This window comes from Labrus mixtus, chromosome 8, assembly GCF_963584025.1.
Source record: "Labrus mixtus chromosome 8, fLabMix1.1, whole genome shotgun sequence".
In the NCBI taxonomy this organism is placed as follows: domain Eukaryota; kingdom Metazoa; phylum Chordata; class Actinopteri; order Labriformes; family Labridae; genus Labrus; species Labrus mixtus.
Window position 1 is genome coordinate 8,942,862 of NC_083619.1, and position 22,160 is coordinate 8,965,021.

At 40.5% G+C, this 22,160-nt stretch overlaps 1 protein-coding gene across 1 annotated transcript in view; it reads right to left on the reverse strand.

Annotated features, from left to right (window-relative positions):
• Positions 1-2,566: 2,566 nt before the first annotated feature.
• LOC132978363 (unconventional myosin-VIIb-like) overlaps positions 2,567-22,160 on the reverse strand; it is a 30,775-nt gene continuing 11,181 nt past the window's right edge. Inside the window, exons 22-50 of the mRNA XM_061043502.1 lie at positions 21,993-22,094; positions 21,426-21,566; positions 21,089-21,313; positions 20,755-21,000; positions 20,505-20,660; positions 19,217-19,279; positions 18,994-19,118; positions 17,721-17,847; positions 16,106-16,225; positions 15,819-15,992; positions 15,474-15,701; positions 14,293-14,460; positions 14,085-14,202; positions 13,607-13,733; positions 11,689-11,855; positions 11,383-11,564; positions 10,302-10,411; positions 9,827-9,981; positions 9,051-9,204; positions 8,797-8,952; positions 7,892-7,997; positions 6,337-6,450; positions 6,008-6,095; positions 5,825-5,931; positions 5,542-5,727; positions 5,329-5,445; positions 5,158-5,241; positions 4,469-4,588; positions 2,567-3,697 (exon numbers count right to left, since the gene is read on the reverse strand). Of these exons, the coding sequence (XP_060899485.1) occupies positions 3,602-3,697; positions 4,469-4,588; positions 5,158-5,241; positions 5,329-5,445; positions 5,542-5,727; positions 5,825-5,931; positions 6,008-6,095; positions 6,337-6,450; positions 7,892-7,997; positions 8,797-8,952; positions 9,051-9,204; positions 9,827-9,981; positions 10,302-10,411; positions 11,383-11,564; positions 11,689-11,855; positions 13,607-13,733; positions 14,085-14,202; positions 14,293-14,460; positions 15,474-15,701; positions 15,819-15,992; positions 16,106-16,225; positions 17,721-17,847; positions 18,994-19,118; positions 19,217-19,279; positions 20,505-20,660; positions 20,755-21,000; positions 21,089-21,313; positions 21,426-21,566; positions 21,993-22,094 (4,062 nt within the window). The 3' untranslated portion in view covers positions 2,567-3,601. The remainder of the gene's footprint in view (positions 3,698-4,468; positions 4,589-5,157; positions 5,242-5,328; positions 5,446-5,541; positions 5,728-5,824; positions 5,932-6,007; positions 6,096-6,336; positions 6,451-7,891; positions 7,998-8,796; positions 8,953-9,050; positions 9,205-9,826; positions 9,982-10,301; positions 10,412-11,382; positions 11,565-11,688; positions 11,856-13,606; positions 13,734-14,084; positions 14,203-14,292; positions 14,461-15,473; positions 15,702-15,818; positions 15,993-16,105; positions 16,226-17,720; positions 17,848-18,993; positions 19,119-19,216; positions 19,280-20,504; positions 20,661-20,754; positions 21,001-21,088; positions 21,314-21,425; positions 21,567-21,992; positions 22,095-22,160) is intronic.

Consider the following 22,160-nt stretch of genomic DNA (forward strand, 5'->3'; position numbering starts at 1 on the left):
TGTGTGTGTGTGAGAGAGAGAGGGTTTGTTCCTTTACTAGTAAATATATTAATTATACAAATATATACATATATAATTTTGTTGATTGCCTATTTCTCATGTAGTGTGTGTAATACATGTTACAATTAAAGTATGTACAGTATGCATGTACAGTAGTCTACATACAGTATATGCACATGCTGTGTGTCTGTTCATGCATAGGTAGGGCTGTAGTCTCACTGTGCTGTTTTCAGTCTTGAAATACAAGTTGCAGGGGGTGGGGGGGCTGAGGGGGGAGGTGCAGGTGGGAGGATAGTGATGTGGTCTAGGCTATAAGGTCTTTTGTTCCAAATTTGGTGCAGTGCATCAAAATGCCTTTGCCTTCTTGTAGGACACCATACACAAAACACACATACACACAGATCAACTGTTTGGCCTACATCTTAATTTTACATTCCACTCTACCGTTTCAAAATGTAAAACATTTATTTTGCATAAAAATAAATAAACTGCAGCCCCGACAGTGAGCTGACAGCCGGCAAGCTGTTTGTATTTTGTGAAACAGAAAACGTGTTTATTCAGTAATAATAAAAAAGTAATTTCAGTGGTTCAGATGAGGACACAGAGCTATAACACTGTTCCAGGGTCTTTGTCTGTCAAACCTCTGCTCTCCTTGCAGTCGGATTGCATCAGGAAACAGACTGAGGCACAAACCATCATTCTGCACCTCATATACACCTGCCCATGGTAACCTGATTTTTTTGGTCACATGGTTTCCATGGTAACAGAGCAATAGTCTTGACAGGCAATGAGGAGGGTTGTATAAGCAGTCTACTACATTACACTACTACACACATCTCCACACGTAAACACACGCACACACACAGAGTTTGTGACATCATTTCAGGTTTGAAATGTGAGTTGTGTTATAAGGAAAAGGGTGATTGATACTAAAGCAGCAGTCTGATGTACTTGCAGGAGCATCTATCAAATGTCAGATGGAAAATGTGCAGTGTTGGCTCTCCAGCTTGAGTGTAGAAAATAGAACCGTAGCAGATAACAATGATGACAAGAGGTAGCAGTCATTTACTTTCACAAGACATCAGAGATTCACAAATTATAAACAAAATGTGACAAAAACTCAGACACTGTTTTTGGCTTTAATAATTTGTTTATTTGTTTATGTACAGTTGTCCTTAATACTTCTAACTACATGGTAAAAATAAAGTCAGCAAAAGGTATTTTTTAAGAGAAAATATGTTTTTTTTTTCCAACATTAGTTTGATATTATCTCTATCAGTTTAAAAAATTAATTATGAACAGAAAAAAATCAAGAAAGGAATCAGTTTTAGCTACAACTGATAACCAAACACAGAACTCAACTTTTACAATAATACATGTCAGCTGATACAGTTTTCTTTCTCTCTCGGTTCTTGTAGTCACCATCACACTTCTTCGAAGGGCTAACCATAATTAGGGAAAGATTGGTTTAACCACATTTAATAGTGAAATAAGTGAAGTCTCCTTTAACTTAAAGTTCTATGACCTAACAGTAATAATATCTGCTGAAATGTAACTTAAAATGTGTTGATTTTGACACTATATCACTCAAAGAATCATATCATGTAGGCTTAATATTAATTTTAATTTCAATTCATCCCCTTAGTTCATAATACGGCTTATTCATAGCAGGCAAACTTCTAACATTAATAACATGTCAATAAAGCACTAGAACCACTCTGCCTGGATGCACAGCTCAGCTATAACTGATGTTATTAATAGGCCTAACAAATGTATGTTATTTTCCTGCCAACATATGTCAAATATCTGTTGTGAAAATTCTCCACTTGACTTATTTCTTTGTTTACTTGTGGCGAATTCACATTCCTGAACAGATTACTGTCAAGGAAATCACCCCCGGTATAAATAGACATTACTGTATTATAGACATAGATATATATAATAGACATTACTGTATAAATAGACATTACCATATCGTTTGGGATGACTGTAATTTGCTACCCCTCTGTTGGGGTACCTACAGAATCGATCCGACTCTGAAAGGTGGAGTTAGACTCACTGCTGTCTGTTGATTGGTCGAAAGAATCGTCACTTCCCGTGCGACAGCGGACATCCGGGATAAACACAAGACGTGCTACCTTTAAATATCCTGTAAATTTCGAGAGAGTGATTTCAACGTTTTTGCTGTGTTTTTTTTTTTTTTTTTTTTTTTTACCGAGAAAGGCGCTGTTGACCGCCGGTGTTCTTTTCGAAATTTACGCTATTCCCCCGGGCCCTTTACTCACATCCTGCCAGCTCCGGGTCCAAACTAAGTAGAAGTGTCCTCCGTTGGACGCTCATATTGAAGGGAAAAATTATCACAAATATAAAACACAAAGTAAAACGTATACAGAGCAGTGTCGACCGTTTAAAAAAAAAAAATGTTGTCATGGAGACAACACTTACGCGCACTTACGTTTCTGCCGAAAAACCCACTAGCTGGACACAGTATACATATTATCTAGATGTTTAAAGTTGAGATACACTCACATTGCCAGACAAAAGAAGTGGATTAAAGTGTACAATATTTTGTGAGCATGTTTTTGCACAGCATGTAAGAGGGTTCTTTATTTTCCACTGAACTTGTCTTTTTTTCTAAATAAAGTACTTTTTCAATTTCCACGTGTTTCTTTTCTATACAGAATTTTCTACACCTTTTCCATATTCACATTCAAGCAATTGCAAATTATAAAGGTTCCCCCACACTTTACAATTGGGCTACATGAAACATTTCTAAACATATTCACATGGATTACTTGATATCACTTCCCATATATTACCAAGGACAAAACTTGTTATGTATATTTTTTGGTTTGGGCCAACCAATTATTGAAGTTCTGTAGTTACAGTGCAGTACAATGCTGGTTAAGTGAGGCCTATAATTCACTGCACACCTCATATCCCATTACTACTCAAAAATACTTAACATAGATAAGAGCAAACCTTTAAAAGAACCAATCCGTTGTCCAGGGTTTTCAAATGTCAATTCTTATTATAAACACAATCCGGCAATTTTGTTGCTTTAAATTGAACGGTCTAGTTTTCCAGACTGCAGATTTCTGTCTATTGAACAAAAAATTAAGTATTATAGCCTGCTCAAATTAAATCAAACTATAAATGTGAGGCTAATAATCAAAATCTAATTGTACTTCTGCGAGACAACCTGCAGGACAAGTGGAGAATGTCCCAACTAATCCTTGTATACACATTCACAAGACAAAGCAGGAGGAGCAACTTTTGGTTTTGTGTCTTGCTGGATGACACATTGGACACATACCTGCAGGAGCTGGGGATCGAACCCCTGACCTTCTGGATGAGAGACAACTGACTACACATTAAAAGGAAACGTATCAAATGTTTTTTTTTTCTAGACACTCAACAGTTTCAAAAAAGGCACAAGTAAATGATTAAAACCAAGTCAGTCACTATTTTCTTCTGTAGAAATGATCTGTATTAAGGAGAGTTTGTAATTCAAAGTTTATAAGTATTTTATTGTGCAAACACTGATCCAGATTTGATAAGAATTACATCTAAGGTCAGTCTATTCTTTACCATTCAAGCCTCAAAAGAAAATCATGCTGGCCCGGTGTTGAAAAGTCTCCCTCTGCCTCTCGTACATGATGACGTACGATCTGAGGAGGTCCTCCATCGTTTTGGCCTAAAAAAAAGGAACAAAATAGCATGTAGAGCACATTTCATGAACAACTCTGCATCTTCACTGAGATTATTTGTTTTCCTGAAAAACCTGAGGAATACAACCAGATACATGCAGTGCAAAGATAATCCACTAGGGGGCAGAAGGCATGCAACATATGACCTTTGTAGGGCCCATTAAAAAAAGGGGATTGTCTATCACTCACAAGAATGTGATTTTCATGAATACTTTTGTAAATTTAAAAATGATAAGCAAGAAAAACAATCATATTGTTACAGATATTTGAATAGGAATACTGACTGGATTGTGGTAATGTGTTATTTAAGGACATTTTGTGGCAGATAATATAGTAAAATGGGGTTGAAAAATGGGTTTATTGAATTAGATTCAACAGGTATTTAAGATGAAAAAGTCAGCATTATATCTGATACTTCAGGTAATCATGGTGATTTGTATCATTTTGTTGTCATTCATGTTTCAGGTGCATCTCTTGGATGGCAAATATGTCAAGAATTGAAGATGTTGGCAACGACAACATCAACAAAGACAAAGAAGTCAGGGTTGGCCAAAAAGAAAAGGAAGGTGCCTCAGAGGGAGGGGAGTTTGAACATCCATGGTTTAAAAAACAAGTTGTTGTTTTTATATGAAATATTTTTCAATCAGCGAACTCAAAGACATATGCAATGCTTTTAAAGGTTCTATGATGACTCCAGACTCTTCTGCTGCAGGGAATATTTGGACTCTATAAATGTAACTAGACAGAAAGGCACTCACCTGTGGGGTTTCACAGGTGAAAGTGACGCTCTTCACCAGCGTGCGAATGGTCATCTGGAAGGACACTCCTTTGCTGTAATAGTCTGTGATGCGTTTATACTGGTGCATGACCAGCAGCTCCTGAAAGGTTCACAGCCTCATTAATTTCAAATGAAGCTATCATTGTTTCTTACAAATAAACACAGTTATGAGACTTTGAATATGTCCTGACTATGAATACTTCACTATCACACAACAACATGGCATTATGTATATTATAGCAGGCTGGTTTTAGATTTTTGAGACTATTCTTGGTATTTGAGAGGAAACATCCCTTGAGACAGCAGTGTGGTTGCAGACACAGAGAATGTTTAATATTAAATGAAAAACATACATCTGTTCTATCTGGATTGTGCAACAATTTAGTGTCAATGGACTAAACAAAAGGACTTATTACAGGTCTTTCTTAACAAAAACGATTGGAAAATAATAAGTAACATTAATTTTAAGAGCATCTCCTGCTGGACAAACTACATAATGAAAATATTCCAGCATTGGTTTCTGAATTAAATTAATTGGAAAAAAAAACAAAACATGAAAATAAATATGCTGAAACTGAGATACCAATGATTAGCCATATCAGCCAAACAATATATGGGTCAAGCTCTAGTTATTAGAGTTTGTATCCTCAGGCTTAACGTGGTACATACCTTTGTCTTTGGGTCTATTAGGCTCACACCTTGCTTGCTGACGACGATCAGAACCGTGTTTGGGTAGCTGGATTCACATGTTTGCTGCAAAGTCAAATTAGATTATGACCTGAGTATTTTCCTAAAATTGTGACCAACTTTCTTCACTCTCATTGTGTCCTTATGACTCACTTTGACTTCGAAGAAGGCGCAGCCGAAGGTGGGCCAGCTTGAAATGGCTTTCAGAAAAGCGATTTTGGCCTCGTCAACTGTGATGCCGCTCTGCTTGTTGTAGGAGGAGATGATGTGCTGCAAATAAAAAAACAGAGAAAACAATCAATGGACATCCGTTACACTTAACACAAAATGTTACCACCCGGCTTCTAATCCATCTTTGTTTTGTACCTTCTTCCATTCTTCAGGTGACATGAGCTTTAGCTGGTCAGCAGGAACCAGACTCTTCAACATTTTCGGGATCATGACGAACTGCGACCTGTCTGAATCCACCTGAGTTCTGAAGAGAAGCCCAGCCAGAGTGATCATGTCCTCTTTGGTGCAGTTGTGGTATCCCCGCAGGTACTTTGGCTGTTCCTATACGGAGGTAAAACAGAAGTCATGTATCACCACGATGGCGCATTTCTAAAACGAGTGAAATATGTGAGAATGAAGAGAGTGTTTGGTTGAATACCTGTGGGAAATGGAAGGTGAGGTCTGCGATCAGGTCTTTCCCTGGAGTCACATTGAACCACAGCTTCCTCCTAAAGATCACCAGGTAGGGCGTGTTGGTCGGGGCGCCTGGGAAGCAATATTCAAATTACAAATGTGAAGTATCATTGACATGAATAAAAAGAGTTGTTACCATGATTCATACCTTCTTTCACTTTTCTTGCTTTCTTTGGAGTGTCTGATGTTTGCCTTAAACTGTCAAAGAAATATTTCTCCTCTTCAATGCTCGTGACCTTAGAATTAAAAGCACACATGTCAAACAGAAGAGAAGCATGGCCCTGTGTGTTCTAGTCTGGGCAGACAAGATATTAAAATGTACGACTTCATTGTCTTAAACGTCTCTTCAAAATCAGTCAAATGACTGACATGTATTAAAATCCACCTTTTGTTCCTGTCACATCACAGTGTAATGTAAGGTTTGAACAGATGTCATATATTTCATAATGTATTCATTTTGAAGTTACTGAACCTCACCTGCTGTTGTGTTTTCAGGTACAGGCCGTATCCTTCAGCTGAGCTCAGTCTGAGCAGAGAGGCAATGGTGCTGCACAGCTCTTTGATTGTGGTTGTCGATGTCACCTCAAATATCTGCATGAAAGAAACGGATGATGAGTCAGACACCCAGGATAGAATCAAATTTTTATTTTTATTTTGATATCCTTTATTAATCCCAGAGGGGAAATTCAGGTTGTGTTGCACAAACAGGATCTTGGACATGCATTGGTGGAGAGATGTCAGAGTGGGGCTGCTACATGCTGCTAAGCAGAGAGCGCACCAGTGAAGTTGGGGGTTTGGTGCCTTGCTCAAGGGCACCTCAGCAGTGCTCGGGAAGTGCCCTGGCACCTTTCCAGCTACCAGAACAACTTCCATATTATGGTCCGCACCGGGACTTGAACCGGCAAACCCTCCGGTTCCCAACCCAAGTCCCTACAGACTGAGCTACTGCCGCTCCAAATGCTCTTCATTTGATTTCTAACTGAAGACTGTATGACAGAAGTAAACATCTGTGCCGATTGATGTCCCCTGTTGGTTCTTGCACTACATTTTTTCAAGGAAATGACACATTGTTGATCTTGTGATTTTGCAGCCAGACGTGGAAGAGAGAATGAATGTGTATAATTGCATCTCTATCCTGGTTGAGAGGTCACTGTGGTAGCAATTTGTCAATCACAGGCAGCCACATCCTGAAACATGCCCTGTTTTTAATGTTGATGTTGGATTAGGTAATAAAGCATGTAAAGTCAAAACACTTTTGCAAACAGTGTTGCACCCTCTGCTGGCCATACGAAAAAATGCAGGTTAAAGCCTCCTGTGCATCGGCTTGAAACAAGGAGGATTCGTCCATTTTTTTATAGTCTCGGTATTTAATTAAAGAAAGGTTTTCTATCTAATAAAAATATGTGAAGAAAGCAATGACTCTACTGTAAATACTAAAACTCCAGCCAATAGATCTTACATTAGCATAAAGAAAAACAGAGAAAACGTGAGCCTGGCTCTATCTGAGAAAGTTATAAATCCACCTGCCTGCTCTTCCAAGGTAAATAAATAATTATTGTGTGTTTATCTGATAACCTCACAGAGGCCAGAAGCAGCGTGGGAAAGATAAAGTATCAACCAAACTCCATTTTTAAACCATAAACCAAAAACCATACAGTTCTGGCAGGTGGATTTTTTAACCCTTGGACAGTACTAGGAATAATTGTTCCTCACTATGTATTTGTGTTAAGCCAATCAAATCAGCTGCTACAGTATTTCATATTAAACAAGAACACAAGATGGTAACAATGCTTCTTGAATTAAAATGAGCACAATTCCCCCAAATCTCGAACAGAGTCTTAAACATTGAAAAAGATTTGGAAGCTAAAAATAGATATATAGTTGAAATAGTGTTAGCTTGTGTTTCTCTGTTCAAGGCTGAATAAAATAAAAAAGAACGAGTCAAAAGAAACAGAGAGTCACTCAGTGTATAATCAGCAGTCTTTACACAAAAGGACACTTCATTAAAGTGGCTGATGAAATAGTTTCTTACATGGTCTGTATCATTTGGAAAGTGGACTTTGTGGAAGATCTGCGTGCTGTTCTGCTGGATGGCGTCCACTTCAACCATGTGAGGAGGAAGCTTCCTGGGATCCTTACTGCAGGTAAAAAGCACTCAGGTTCATGTATTGAGAACACACATAAACACTCTTTCACTTTTTTCTACTTTTATGGAAATAAAGCTTGAACCCAAACTAAGATCTGAGGTAAAAATCAAGATCACTGATTTTAAACCCATCATTTATATCATTTAATTCATAGAGGAAATTAAAAAGGTTAATACTATGTTGTGAGTGTATCATTTAACATAATATAAACAACAAAAATACAAATCTAATTATCATAAACTGTTAGTTCATCAGCTTCATTTGTACCTTACATCTGTTTACAAAGTTCCCTTCCTTTATATCATAGACTGAATAAAAGATGGCCGACATGACAGCTCCCAAAAAGTGAAGTCAAAACATTTGGCGCTCCCTCTACTGACTGGCTGCAGTATAGGTCATAAACCATGCCTCCTCTATGTTGACTATAGGACATGGGTCAAACTGCATAATTGAAATACAGGCAGATACATTTCTCCTCTTCCTGTCATCACAGTTAGTTCTTCTCTGATCTGAGGGATCTTTGTCGTTTAAATGTGTGTTAAGGTTCAGATAAGGGGTGAGATGTCATGTCATCAGTGCTGTATGTCAGCACCAATCTCTGAGGATATTTAGCTTCATTTTTGTACTACAGGAGGAGATGGAGACGTGTTGTCCATCTCTATATACAATCACTGGTTCATTGAGTAACTTTTCAAACCTATTCTGCTCCCTGATGTAAATAAGATATACAATAATCACCGTAATCTCGTTATGTCTCAAGTTTGATTTCTGTATTAAAGTCCATGCTGACCTGAGCATCCCCTTCAGCCTCTGCAGACAGTCGAAAGACAGATGTTCTCTGGGTCGAGACTCCATGAAGCGCTGAGTGTGTCTCATCAAACTGTGACTGGGCGGGAACAGGCCAGTACACAGCCACATCAGCTGCCAGCCACGCTCCACACTCAACCTGAGGAACAACGCAAAGAGGATTGGGAATGTTGGCATCTGTTTTAGTGTGATTTTATTTTATTTTTTAAATGTGGTAATTCGAGTCTGTGGGAGTACCTGTTGTTATTTCCTGTCATCTGTTTCATGATCTGGCAGTAGATCTCGTCCTGCAGAGCTTCATGCTTCGTGGCTGGACCAAAGATCTGGTCGATCAGCTCCAGAGGACTGCGAGCTTGTTTGATGGGGTAGTCGCCCATGTACTTCAGGATAGGTAGCAGCAAAGGTTAAAGAAAACAGTAGGCAGGGGCCAACAAAGTCCCCTTATCTGTTCTAGACACATTTATTTTAAGTTTTTGTATTATTGCATCGTCTCTGGAAACCTAAACTTGTCCAATAAGAATAGACCTGAACGTCTAGCCAGCAATATTTCAGGGAGGTGTCAGGCTATTGACTTTTGGACATCAATAACAGGCAGGTCTTTATTAGGGCTTATACAATACTGGACTGCCAGAATCATCCACTTCAGAAGGAGTTTGCGCTTTTTACCTAAGCCTGTGGTTTTAGGGCATTTGGTGTGGAAGACTCTAAGACTCTCGATCTCCTTCATCCCAAGTGCAATTAATACGTATTGTATTGTTTTTATCAATATTCCCCTTGAGGGAAATAGAGCGAATCTAAATGTGAATCTGATGAAAGAAACAACATATTTTAAAGAGTATAGATTACAGGCAGTTTGATATTTGGAAAAACTCTCCATGTTAAGAAAAACAAACCATTAAGTTTAGGGAATTGTCGCCACCAAATTTAAAGGTGTGAAAGAGTGATTTTTTTGCAACACAAAATAGCGGTAACCATAACTGGGATGTGTATGGAACATGTGTTTTAAAGGATATCAGTGAAGGCGTTGCATGCCAGGTTGCTGAGGTCAGAGTGGCGGGCCAGGTGCTTCATCAGCGGCTGTTTGAGAGGCTCTTTGGAACATGCCCACAGCTTCTCCCTGCCGACCGCTCTGGAGGCACCCTGTCGACCGACATCTTTACCTATAGGCCTGTGAGGAGGAGGGCACACAAAATATCCTGGATTTCATTTAAAGTTAACTAAAGGTGCATGTCAAAATGACTGTTGGATGAAGATAAGGATAAACTTTATTGACCCTGAGGGTAATTTGTCATGAACAACAGTGCCACAAAGAGCAGCAATCATTAGACAATGAAACAATAAACAACAAGAGACACTCAGAAACACACAGCAGTCTACACATACACAAGAGTCAAATGTTCCTCCTCTTCAATTCCACATTATACATTACACCAAATAAATAGTTGGGCGATTGTTAAATATGTAAAAAGACTCTTATTATATTTTTACCTGAAGTTCTCCAGTGCAAACTCTTTGAGGGAGGCAGGAGCCACTGTTTCCTCTCTCTGAGAAATGTTCTGTGTTGTGGAAGTTTTCCTTGTGCCTGGACTGAGCAGCTCCTGTTTGGTCAGAATCAGTTCATCAGTTACACCACAAAAGGGAAATGTTACTGTCGCACACTGCTGCAAACACAGATCTGAACATTTACTGCAATAACTTCATGTCTGTAATGTGCACTCTGAATATGTGACCCGCAATAGACTCAAATCAAGTCTCAAATTTAAATATATTAAATTCTGAATCTTTTTTTTTTTTTTTAAGATTTATTTGTAATTTTTTTTGTGCTTTTATTGGAGAGATAGGACAGAAGGAGTATGGAAACAGAGAGCGAGAGCGGGGAATGACATGCAGGAAAGGAGCCACAGGTCAGACTCGAACATGGGCCACCCGCTTGGAGGACCATAGCCTCCATACATGGGGCGCACACACCAACCACCACGCCACCGGCTACACATACTGTATCTTTTTATGTATTGACTTGTATTGAAACCCAGAGTGGACATACAACATTTTGTACACACACACACACACACACACACACACACACACACACACACACACACACACACACACACACACACACACACACACACACACACACACACACACACACACACACACACACACACACACTCCCCCTGAGATTAAGTTTTTCTGGTTCTGAATTAGTGTGGGGATTGGCAACACTGCAAGTCGTGTTCTGGCCAATCACAGTGACCCAGCCTATTGTCTTGTTTTGAAGAAAAGGATACAGCTACTACGAGAAAACAAGCTTTTTGATCACCAGATAATTAGAAAGTAAGGCGAGATAATTGGAGTCAATCAAATGTATGAATGCATGTCGGCTGAAGATACAACTCGTTTCACATTTTCCTATTGTTATGCCTAATTTCTATGGTGTGTATATGTGCCAAATATTGATATTCTAGCTGTTAACAACACACTTTGTCTCCCTCTTTTGTCAATCACTTGAGCCTCTTGGTCCAATGAATGCTAATTAAAAGGTGTGACATGAAAAAAGGGACTCTACCAGCATTTCCTCCGAGGGTTTGCTGAGAGTTGGCAGAAACTGCACAGCATCTATATAAACTGCACCGCTGTTGCTGGTCCTCTGATTAGTCGCTCTGATCAAGTTGTCTTTAGGAGGATAGTCTTCATCTTTCTCCACCAGCAGCAGGTCTCCTCGTTTACACACCAGGAACTTTGGGTCACCTGAAGGAGGACCAAAGAGAGATGCCAGGGAATATGTGTTAACACCTGATAAGTTAAATAAAACGACTTTACAAGTGTGTTCAGGGCTCCTATCCTGCAGTGCAACATGCTGTGAGTCTCTTACCTTGTTTACTGGCATCCTGCTGAACCACAGCAAACACCGAGCGCTGTCTCAGCCCCTCCAGGTTCTTCTGTATGAGTTCTGCCATGTCCGAAGCTTTATCAGACGTCAGGACAAATTCTCCTCTGATCGTGGTCAAACTCACTGACTGAGAGCTCAAATGGTTGTCACTGGACAGATTCAAAGCATCAGATTTAATTGTTATAAACCTTTCAAAGCTCATTGAAAACAAACAGGAGACGAGGCCTGAAGAATCAAGGAAATCCTGTGAAACACTTTTTAAAACCTATCTTGTAGACTTATTTTCATGTGATGTCGTCATTTTCAGTCAAATTTTCAGTAACACAAAACAGGCACATGTACTTTAGGGGATTCTTCGGTGTATTGTTTCCATGTGCAGGAAAGAATAGTGTCTGAAAGGATAACAATAGCAGGAGAAAGAGCTGGAGTGTTGCTCATGAAATAAGGAAAAGAAGGAGCAGAGAAATAAAAAGCGAGTGTCACAGTTTCTTCTATCACCTGAGTTGAAAAAATATGAGTTTATTGGAGATCACTTAGACAAATAGGTCTGCAGTTATGACCTCCATATTCAGAATCGAATATATAGAATAGACCAAAAAACGGTTTAGCAGCTCGTCGTCAGTGGCAGCTCATACAGACGGACAAAAAAAAATGACAAAGACAAGCCTTAAAATCACATCATAGGAAAAACAATATTCACATCATAAAAACAGCAAGAAGCTTTGAGAAACAAAGTGTCGACCTCCTGAACTCCTTACCTCCATTATGTCATCCTGAGACAAGAGAGTGTCGTTAACTTCTAAGCAGAAGGACTCTTCTATATCTTGATTAAAAATTCCTTATGAAAAGTCAGATGGTTGTCGGGCCAATTCTAAGTGTGATTATCAGTATCATAAAAGTTCAACTGCTTTAATAATCTATGTCAGTCCTTCCCGTTTCGTCATCATTACAGTTGCTAACATTAATATTAGCTGTTACCGGTGTCATAACCGGGCACGATGTCCGTGACAAATATTGGAACTGCAAATAAAAATATTTGTTTATTGTGAAAAGGTAAACCATCGAACATATAACTGCAAACATGGAGTGTGTCTGTCAGTGAGTCAGTAGTGTGAATGTGGAGACGTGCTGCATAATGAAGAGTGGGATGTTGTGAAGCAAAATATAACAAAGACCGACATGTGTAACTGATGGTGGGGGATGATGTGATGTGGCATGAGAGATAGAGAGAGAGAGAGAGAGAGAGCCACACTGGGGTTGAGCTTTTATGCCCTGAGAGCTGCAGGCCCAGGTGCTCGGACAGAACCAGTTAGTGGACGCCTGACTATAAAGGTTAGGCAGTGACCGTCACACTGCTAATACTACACATACCTTTTACCATTATTACCAAAATTGTAGCTATGAATCTATCTTTTTCATTGTTGTTTTTGTTGCTCTGTTTGTCTCTATCAGCCCCTTTCTTGCGTTCTGCATCTCCCTCAAACCCATTTTTCAAGTCCAACACAGTTTCTGCAGACGGCTGTTCAACATGAGTCTGGTTCTGCTCCAGCTTTCTGCCTCTTTAAGGACGTTTTTTTCTTGTCACTGTAACTTTGCAAGATGTTGCCTAGTGCTCATGACATACAACAAAGAGTAAGGTCGAGACCTGCTCCTTTTGTAAGTGCCCTGAGATCAAATTTGTTATGAATTGGTCTTATTCAAATAAAGATTGATTGACATTGTATTAACAGATTGGCCATGTTGTTTGGGTTCTGTTCTGTATTCTTAGTATCTTGTGTTTGCTCTTTTTTTTGCTAAAGCTCATCTTGTGTTTTTAAAGGTGCTCTATGAAAAAGTTATTCTCATCATCTTTATATTAAACGATATTTTATCGGCAGAAGACCCTGCAAGCTCTCCATACCTTGTCAAGCGTGCTTCCTTCACCTCCAGGTAAGGAAGCTCCAGCAGTCTCTTGTCTGTACCGTCCATGAAAAAGACGCCGCTCCAGTTGACGGCCACAAAGAACCTATCTTTGGGCAAAGGAGGTCCTGTGGACAGATGTGGGGGGAAAAAACTGTGTCAGAAGCCAAGTAGAAAGTTGTCTGCAGTTTTCTCGAACTGCAACTGGTCACAGAATGTCTGTGGGGATGCTAAGGATGCCAGGAGTATTCTAAAAGAGCAATGTACTAGAATATAAGCAGAATGTGTCGCAACAGGTACATATTTTATTGATTAATAGCAAACACGGTGACAGTTTTCTCACAGAAGTCCATGTGCAGTATTAAAACATTTTTTTTACAAAGTTGAGAAGAGCAACACATTCATAGAAAGAACAAACCCATTTAAAGTCCTACGAGCACAAAGGCATGTTGAAATGTTTCACGTGTATGTCGACTGACCTGACATCATCGTGACTTCATAAAACCTTGAGAAGTAAATGGGCCAAGACTGTTGGGCGCTGTCCACCAGTTCTCCTTTCACACTCTCTGACGTATGCTGCCCGTTGACATAAGGCCCCTGAACAATGACAGAGTTAGAACGAACCTGAGGTGCATTGTTATATATAATGTAAGACCTCAGCTAAAAGTACATGAATATTCACTGTACCTGTAAGTGTGCAGCGCTGATGAGTTGGACCCACGTTGTCATGGATTTGTTCTCTATAAGCGGCGTGGGGATGCACTCATCGACCACCTTCTGCACGTTGTCTTTGTTGTAAACGGAGCCAAAGCGGATGTAGTAGTGCCTCGCCGCCATCTGGACGTATTCATCCTCCTGAGAGATGTTTATGTTTGGGATTGGACAGTGATGTTAGAGAAGGAAAGGTGCTGACCTAAACAACTGAGCCTCACATTAAGTGGTGGTACTGGATTCCAACAACCACCTAATCGCCACTGTGAGGCAGTGGCGATTCTAGAGTCTGTCGGGGCCCTAGGCAAAATTTCATTGGGGGCCCCTCCAACCAGCGTTCATCCCCATCATGTCTGCTAGAGTCCCGACGCTTACTCTTTTTTCCTCTTTCTTTTTTCCACCCCCACACAGATAATTCCTCTTCATTTTCCCCTCGCCGTCTTTCATCGAAAAACTTGACTTTTCACAGCAAAAATGCACGTGATGCTTAGCAGGGCGTGGAGAGGGAGGGCTGTCAGATGGGGCCCCCGCTGAGAGGTTTCCTACTGTCATTGCAAAATTTGCACATTGCTGCGGCTTTCAAGTCTGTCAGCCCTTGGGGCCCCGAGCAGTTGCCTGCCTTGCCTATTGACAAGCAGCGCCTCCGCTGTGAGGTTGTTCTTATCTGGTTATGAAACTGAGCAAACAAAGTCATCAGCAATAGGATTCACTTGCTCTGTACAGTTATTTTTAATGCCTGTTACAACATGAAGAATCTGTTAATAGCTCCACTTCGTTCAAAGTAAGTTTGCTTTTTAGCTGCTCAAAGTAAATTTTGAATAATGACTAGCATAAGGTTGGTTAAACAGAGCCTTTTTCTGCTGCCTGACGCAGCTGAAGAAGAAAGTAGAAGTTGACTAAAACAGAAGAATGTCAGGACAGAAAACCCCAACAATGACCGAAAGGGGTCAGAAGGTCGCTAGAACAGATATCAGAGCAGAGTGGAGGTAAATGGTTTGCACCTCCCAGGAACTCCTTTTACATTACCATAAGAATAACCAGGTTTATGCATTTTTTATACAACATCTATGACCTAACAATTCTTTATTCCTTTCACATTAGCTGTTAGTGTTTCTCCAGACATTTAGTTCAGAAAGCTTTTCCCCTCTGAGTCTCACCTTCTCACTGGTGTACCCTTCAGACTTAATCCCCTTGATAATCTGTCTGTAGATCAGATCCGTGCTGATCTCGTCCTTTGAGCAGTCATGCCAGGGTGTGAACAGTTCCTTGCGGAGGGAGAGACTCCAGGGGGCGTCCTTCTCCTGCTTTCCCTGCCTCTTCATCTCCTGCTCGCACTGAGACACGGCGTCCAACACGTGGGTCTCACAGCTGCCCAGAGACCACATCTGGAGGCAAAAGAACAGCATTTCTTTATACTGGAGCTTAGTACTGATTAGACAACAGTCAGGGAGATGATTCAAAGGGCCTGGATGGATGAGACGAGTGGAGAAAGTAAAGTTCACCTTTTCAAATACACTGATGTACAGGGAGAATCCATAAGTGTCTCTGAGGCCGATACTGTCAGCCACGGCTTCACAGACTTCAGCAGAGTTGGAGGCTGAGTCGAGAGGCAGAGTGACGGAGCGGCCGTCCATCACAGTCACCGTCACGTCTAACGGCTCCTTGGTCGTGGCAGCCTGTCAGAGAATAGGAAGGAAGGTGAAACAGGATTAACAACATCAAAAAAACACCCAAGGCGGGTGAGAAGTAACCATAAAAGCTGGACAAAAATGTGATTCAGTGTCTCTACCTTTATTTCTTTGACACATGGCAGCTCTTGTCTTTCACCGTTTGCTCGTATACGACGCAGGCGCTCGGTACAATACGCTCCATAACCACTCGGCCCTCTGCGGACAAAACTCTCCAAATACTGCGGAACAAAGGAGGAAAGGGTCAATCAAAGACGAGGCCAAGTGAGAGAAAGGACACGAGCTGTACTTTGACACCTCTGTGTAAACGTGTTTGTTCAACGCGTGTGATGTCAGAGCTGTTTCACTAAATGGAAATCTGTTCATAGATTGTGGCTACAAGCTCTATAAGTCTGTTCACAATAACGAACGTGTCAAACAAGACATATTTGAACATGACACACAGGGTTTAACAGGGTGAGACTGAAATACTCATTTGTGCTCCAGTCTCTCCTAAAATAAAACATGAAGTTCAACCCCCCATCAATGGCACATTTAAAGACCTTGAACACTGTTTCTTTCTGGTTGAGTGTTAGCTTTGTTTTTTTTAATCCTGCCTTAAATGTTTGTCCATCAATCCATCCTTTATCTTCACGGCTTTTCACGTTCGGGGTCGCAGGGTTGCTGGAGCCGATCCCAGCTGTCATTTGGCGAGAGGGGTACACCCTGAAATGTTCACCAGTCAACCACAGGGCTGACATATAGAGACAGACAACCAGCCCAAATATACGGGCAATTTAGAGTCACCCATTAAACTAAGTGTTTGTCTCTTCTTTTATTTAGTAAATTGAGCTGCTGGGACACACGGACAACTTCCAACTATGCCTGACATTTGTATGTATTTGTTTGGCTTTTATCATCATCATCATGTTAACATATTCAATAAAATATAACAGCCTGAGTTTTGGTTTCTTGTTAACAACACAATTTCTCAATATCTCAGCTTCAATAACTCGAGTGAAGAGAAGTGACTTGATTCATGGAAAATGCTGAAATCTAAAGTTTTTCTTTTAACTATGCTGCTGTACAGAAACCATAACAAAGACTGTAACAGCTATGACAAAGAGAGAGACAAATGGAAGACTAAACACACAACAAACAAGAAGCAAACACAGAAACAATAAACTCAATAAATGAGAACGTATCAGCTGAAATAAATGAGTGATCAACAGGCGGCACCGAAGAGAGTGTATCAGGGTTGAGCGTATGTTGAGTTCCTTTAGTCTGTTCTGTCTTTGTATATTGTTAAGTTGAAGTTTATCAGGCGTGGTACATGATTCCTTTCTCTTTAAAGTTCACAAATAGGGGTTAGACTTTGATACTTACGTACTTAGTAAACGCTCTAATGAGATCCTGAACATGAATATTCGATTGAATGTAAATCTCAGTTTCTAGCAGATGATACGAATAAACAATGATAAAGGTTATCGCTGTATTTATCTTTCGTTTATCTAGTGTTTTCGTCTTATCTCATCTCTACGACTCTGATCGAATCAACACAGCCGGTGGGTGTGAACTGTTTAGAGTAGGGGTTGTGTTTATCGTCCTATGAAATCCATCTTTGATAAAAGAGGAAACCGCTCCTGACAGGGAACAGAGTGACATGTGAGAGAGTCAAATAAAAATGACCCCATGAAGTTAAGAGGGTTCTGTGTGACTGACTCGCTGCAGACTGACCTTCATCAAGAGGTCTGTCGGGGGGAAGATCCCGAGACAGATGGAGAGGAGAGTCCAGCCGAGGGAGCGGCTCCTCCTGTTCCTGTTCTCCACCAGCTGCTTACAGATCTGACAGTAAATCTCGTCCCTACACCGAGAAACCAACAAGAAGGAGAGGAACAAACAGTAACAATCAATGCCAGCCATCTTCTTGAATAAATCAGCTAATTATTTGTAGAATTATTGAATTTTTTTCATGGAAACAAATACGACATTCATAAATGGTAAATGGACTAGAGCTTGTATAGCACTTTTCTAATCTTCTGATTACTCAAAGCATTTATACACCGCATGTCACACCTACACATTCACACCTACACATTCACACCTACACATTCACACGCTGATGGCAGAGGTTGTTGTGTCCATCAGAAGTAACTAATCCCATTCATACACATTCATATGCCACGAAGCAGTGGGAGCAATTCAGGGTTAAGTGTCTTGCCAAAGGACACATCGGACATGTAGCTGAAGGAGCTCTACCACTGAGCCACAGCCCCCATAAGTATTTATTTTCCCACAATACACTGTATTTTAAGAAATACTTTACTTTGTAGCAGACACTATGCATAAAGCAAACTGGATATCTCATACTGTAAATACATTATCTGAAGCATTGATACATTTTAAAAACTGCTGTTTCATTGAAGTAACAATTTAAGAGTCAATCATAGCACTAGAAAAAGGTAAGTGGAAATCTAATCGTAGCCCATTGAGCAAAATATATTCTTTCTTTTTTTTAATTTAAAGGTTTATTTATTTGGGCTTTTATTTTAGAGACAGGACAGGTGATAGAGTTAGAAATCAGGGAGAGAGAGAGAGTGGGGAACGACACATGGGAAAGAAGCCGCAGGTCGGACTCTAACCCAGGTCGCCCTCCTAGAGGACTACAGCCTCTGTACATGGGGTGCGAGCACTAACCACTAGGCTTACAGTGCCCAAATACCCTTTGTTTTGAACGTCCTCGCGGTTAAATAGGTGCGTTTAAGTTTGATCCATGTCAAAAGATTCAGAACTCTTATATAAACTCCTCAAAAAAAGTTTGGAAAGGTTGTTTCGGTCACTTATTTCGCCCCTTTAATAATACTAGTTGGTGTTGTGTTTTATGTCGTTGGAAAGCGGAAAAGAGGAAATTAATGAAATCTGATGTTTCAAGGCTTTTTCTCCATTGTGTACAGACTTTCTATCTAAATGTCAGCGTGTGCTTTAAGTGTATTTCTTTTCTCATGCTGACCTCATGTCTCGTCTGGATAGAGCGTAGCCAATGATAATGTGTAGCTTCTCCTGGGACGTGAGGTACCGATGTAGTTTAGGACCCTCTCCGATCATGACGTCCTCGTCTTCTGTCAGGTCCTCCGGCTGATGAACAACGAGAGGGAAAGAGCAATCAGCCTCGATCACACATAATCAATTGACACAGAAATAGTGAGTAAATGGTGAACAGCAAAAGCACTGACCTCCTCAATAATGGTAGAAGCTTTTCTTCCTCCAAGCTTTTTCTTGTTCTTCCTCAGAATTTTCTATCGAGAGAAAAAACGGGGATGATTGATGACTGAGCAATCACTGAAACAATGAGAAATGATCTTCTAAAGGCCTTTTAAACAGTTATTGAAACACAAAGTACTTCACACAGAGAATAAACAAAACATGGAATAAAATACTTGCTCCTACTAAATAAATAATCAAGTAGTAAGTCAAATTCCTAAACTACCTTTTTCCCACGAGAGAGCTGAGACGATGATCATTTAAAAATAGATCTTTTATAATAAAAAATATGATGACAGATGTTTTGTATTTGTTTACGAGAGGAAACAGGACTGATGATCTGGACACTCAAAATCTGTGATATTGTCTCACATTGTGCATCCAATCCGTGTGTCAAAATAAGGCAGGAGAGAGAAGAGGTGTGTGTGTGTGTGTGTGTGTCAGTGAGTTATGTCTGGATGGTATCATAGTATGTGTAACTCTCTAAGATTAAGGCTTCGATTTAAAAAAAAAAAGATTTATCAAATAAACAGTTTCATGCTTTGAATCTATAGAATCTAATAGCCTTCTCCACTTTTCAGAAAATGTGTGCTTAAACAGGCAGTTTGGAGATTTTGCCTTCATGACATCACAAAGGGCAGTAACCCCTCCCCCAGGTGGGTGACACTCCCTCAGCTAGGTGTTTAGTCTGCCTTCTCACCGTAAACAATCGGACATGGAGTGAGAAAACCAGAGCAACCCAAGCCCTTCCAGAGGGGCGTGGTCAGTAACAGCTCATTTACATATTTAAAGGTACAGACACAGAAACAGCCTGTTCTGAACAGGTCTGAAATAGAGGGGTTCATAGGCGTGATCAAATACAGGATCAGAGTGGATTTAAAAAAAGAAAATTCACCGACATGTTTTGGGAAACTCTGAGACTTATTTAAACTTGTTGAAAAGGAGAACAATATATATGACATTTAAAGCGAGAAAGGTATCGACTTTAAGGAATGAACACTGTAATGACTTTTAATAAGCTAAAATTGAAAAACATGTATTGAGTTGTCATCTTCTCAACATGATTAAAAATATGAAGGGTGGAAATTACTCAAATGTGACTAAAGACTTAGATTAAATCTCAAATAGCTGCCAAAATGAACTCTGATGTTTAGTAAACGTTCAATAAACTCTCATTATCTATAACAGAATTGACCTGCAACCTCCACAATCCTACATGCACTTGAATTATCACTCCTGATGTACACTAGACTTTGTTACCTGGTCCAGTCCCACCAGGCTGCTCAGCCTGCGGCCTCTCCTGTGAGGAAGGTCGCGTGAGATCGTGCTCGAGGCTTGGGACACGCCGTCCATAGATTTGGGCTCTGGCATGTCCTCCATGTAACGCAGAATAATCCAGAATACAGTCACACATGCCTGGAGGAGAACAAGGGGAAGAGGTAGGAGTGAGATTTGGCAAAAGATTGAAAAAGTAGAAATCTGTGTGTCTCTCTCTTCTCTAAGCTCTCACCAGCGCGTCGCCCTCGTCATCGTGAGGCAGAAGAGGATGTTTGAGTCTCTGCGTGATGTGTGTGTGTGTAGCGTCGCCCCGGAAGTATTGTACGCTGAACTTGTAGAAAGAAAACTGATCACTGTCTTCATCAAACATGTCATCCTCGTCCTCCTCTCTCGTCGATGGTGTCGGGGTCGACGAGTTTGAGGCTGGACTGATGTTTATCGAGGGATTCTCCTGCAGCTCTAGCAGGTTTCTTCTCTTCTTAAGAGTAAAAGAATGATAAATATCACCGTTATTTGTCAGTACATTTAATATGTGATGATATGAATGATGTCACATTATGGGTTACCTTAAATTCGTCTGATTTCAATGCTTCCTGTTTGACCACTTCCACAGGAGGAGTGGGTATACGACGTTCATACACCTGCTCCCCGGAATCCTGCTCCCCGGAGTCCTGCTCATCGATTGACTCACACTCCTCTTCAGCTAGGGCGAGGTCAAGCTGCTGAAGACGCTGCTGAAGTTTCAAAGCTATTTGCTCTTGTCTTTCCTTCTCCTGGAGTAATAAGAAGTTCTGTGAGGAGGTTTGGTGGAGAGAGTGATGTTTACATACAGAATACAAAAGAACTGGTTGCAATCCTTGGAAAACAGGAAGAATGGTCCCTGTCAGTCACTGGGTTTCTTACAGTTTCAATAGCTGCAGCTCCTCTGTCCTTCCTCAATCTGTCAGCTTCCCTTCGGGCCAGCAGACCTCTGGTGTGAGCCTGCAGCAAGATGGCCGCCTCTCTCTTCTGCTCCCACTCTTTTCTGGACCTGTAGCCTCGTACCTGTAGTTAATCAGTATCATTAATTAGTTTATTAAAGAGTTAGTAAGAAGGAGGTCCCTTAATGTTCTTGTTTCTAATAGATCTAAGGAAAAGTAGCTGCATAGGAAGTGAACTGGCACCTCTCCAGCTACCAGACCAATTCCCAGACTTGGTTGAGATCGAGACTTCAACATGCGACACTCCGGTTCCCAACCCAAGTACCCCAACCCCCCCCAAAAATTAAATATATAGTTCATAGCACACAGCAAATTATACAAGTTACATCGTTATCTACTTTTAAGTAACAAGGTTTGGGGGGAAATCATTTGGATCATTTAAAAATGTCAAAAAAAGTATCAGAATATTTAATACCAAAGAAATAAAGCCATAAATCATTAGAATTGTTTGATATGTTTAAGCACTGTATTCATATACTATGTTACGTGCCTGGCTCTGTATTGTCAGTGCTGCTTCTTTCTGCTTTAGGTAGTGAAACTGAAGCATCCGACTCCGGATCTTTGCAGTCAGCCGGTCGTAGCCACGCTGGAGCTGGTTGGAGTGAAAGTTGAAACAAAGGACAAGGTCAGTGGACCCTGAGATAAGTTCTCTTATAGT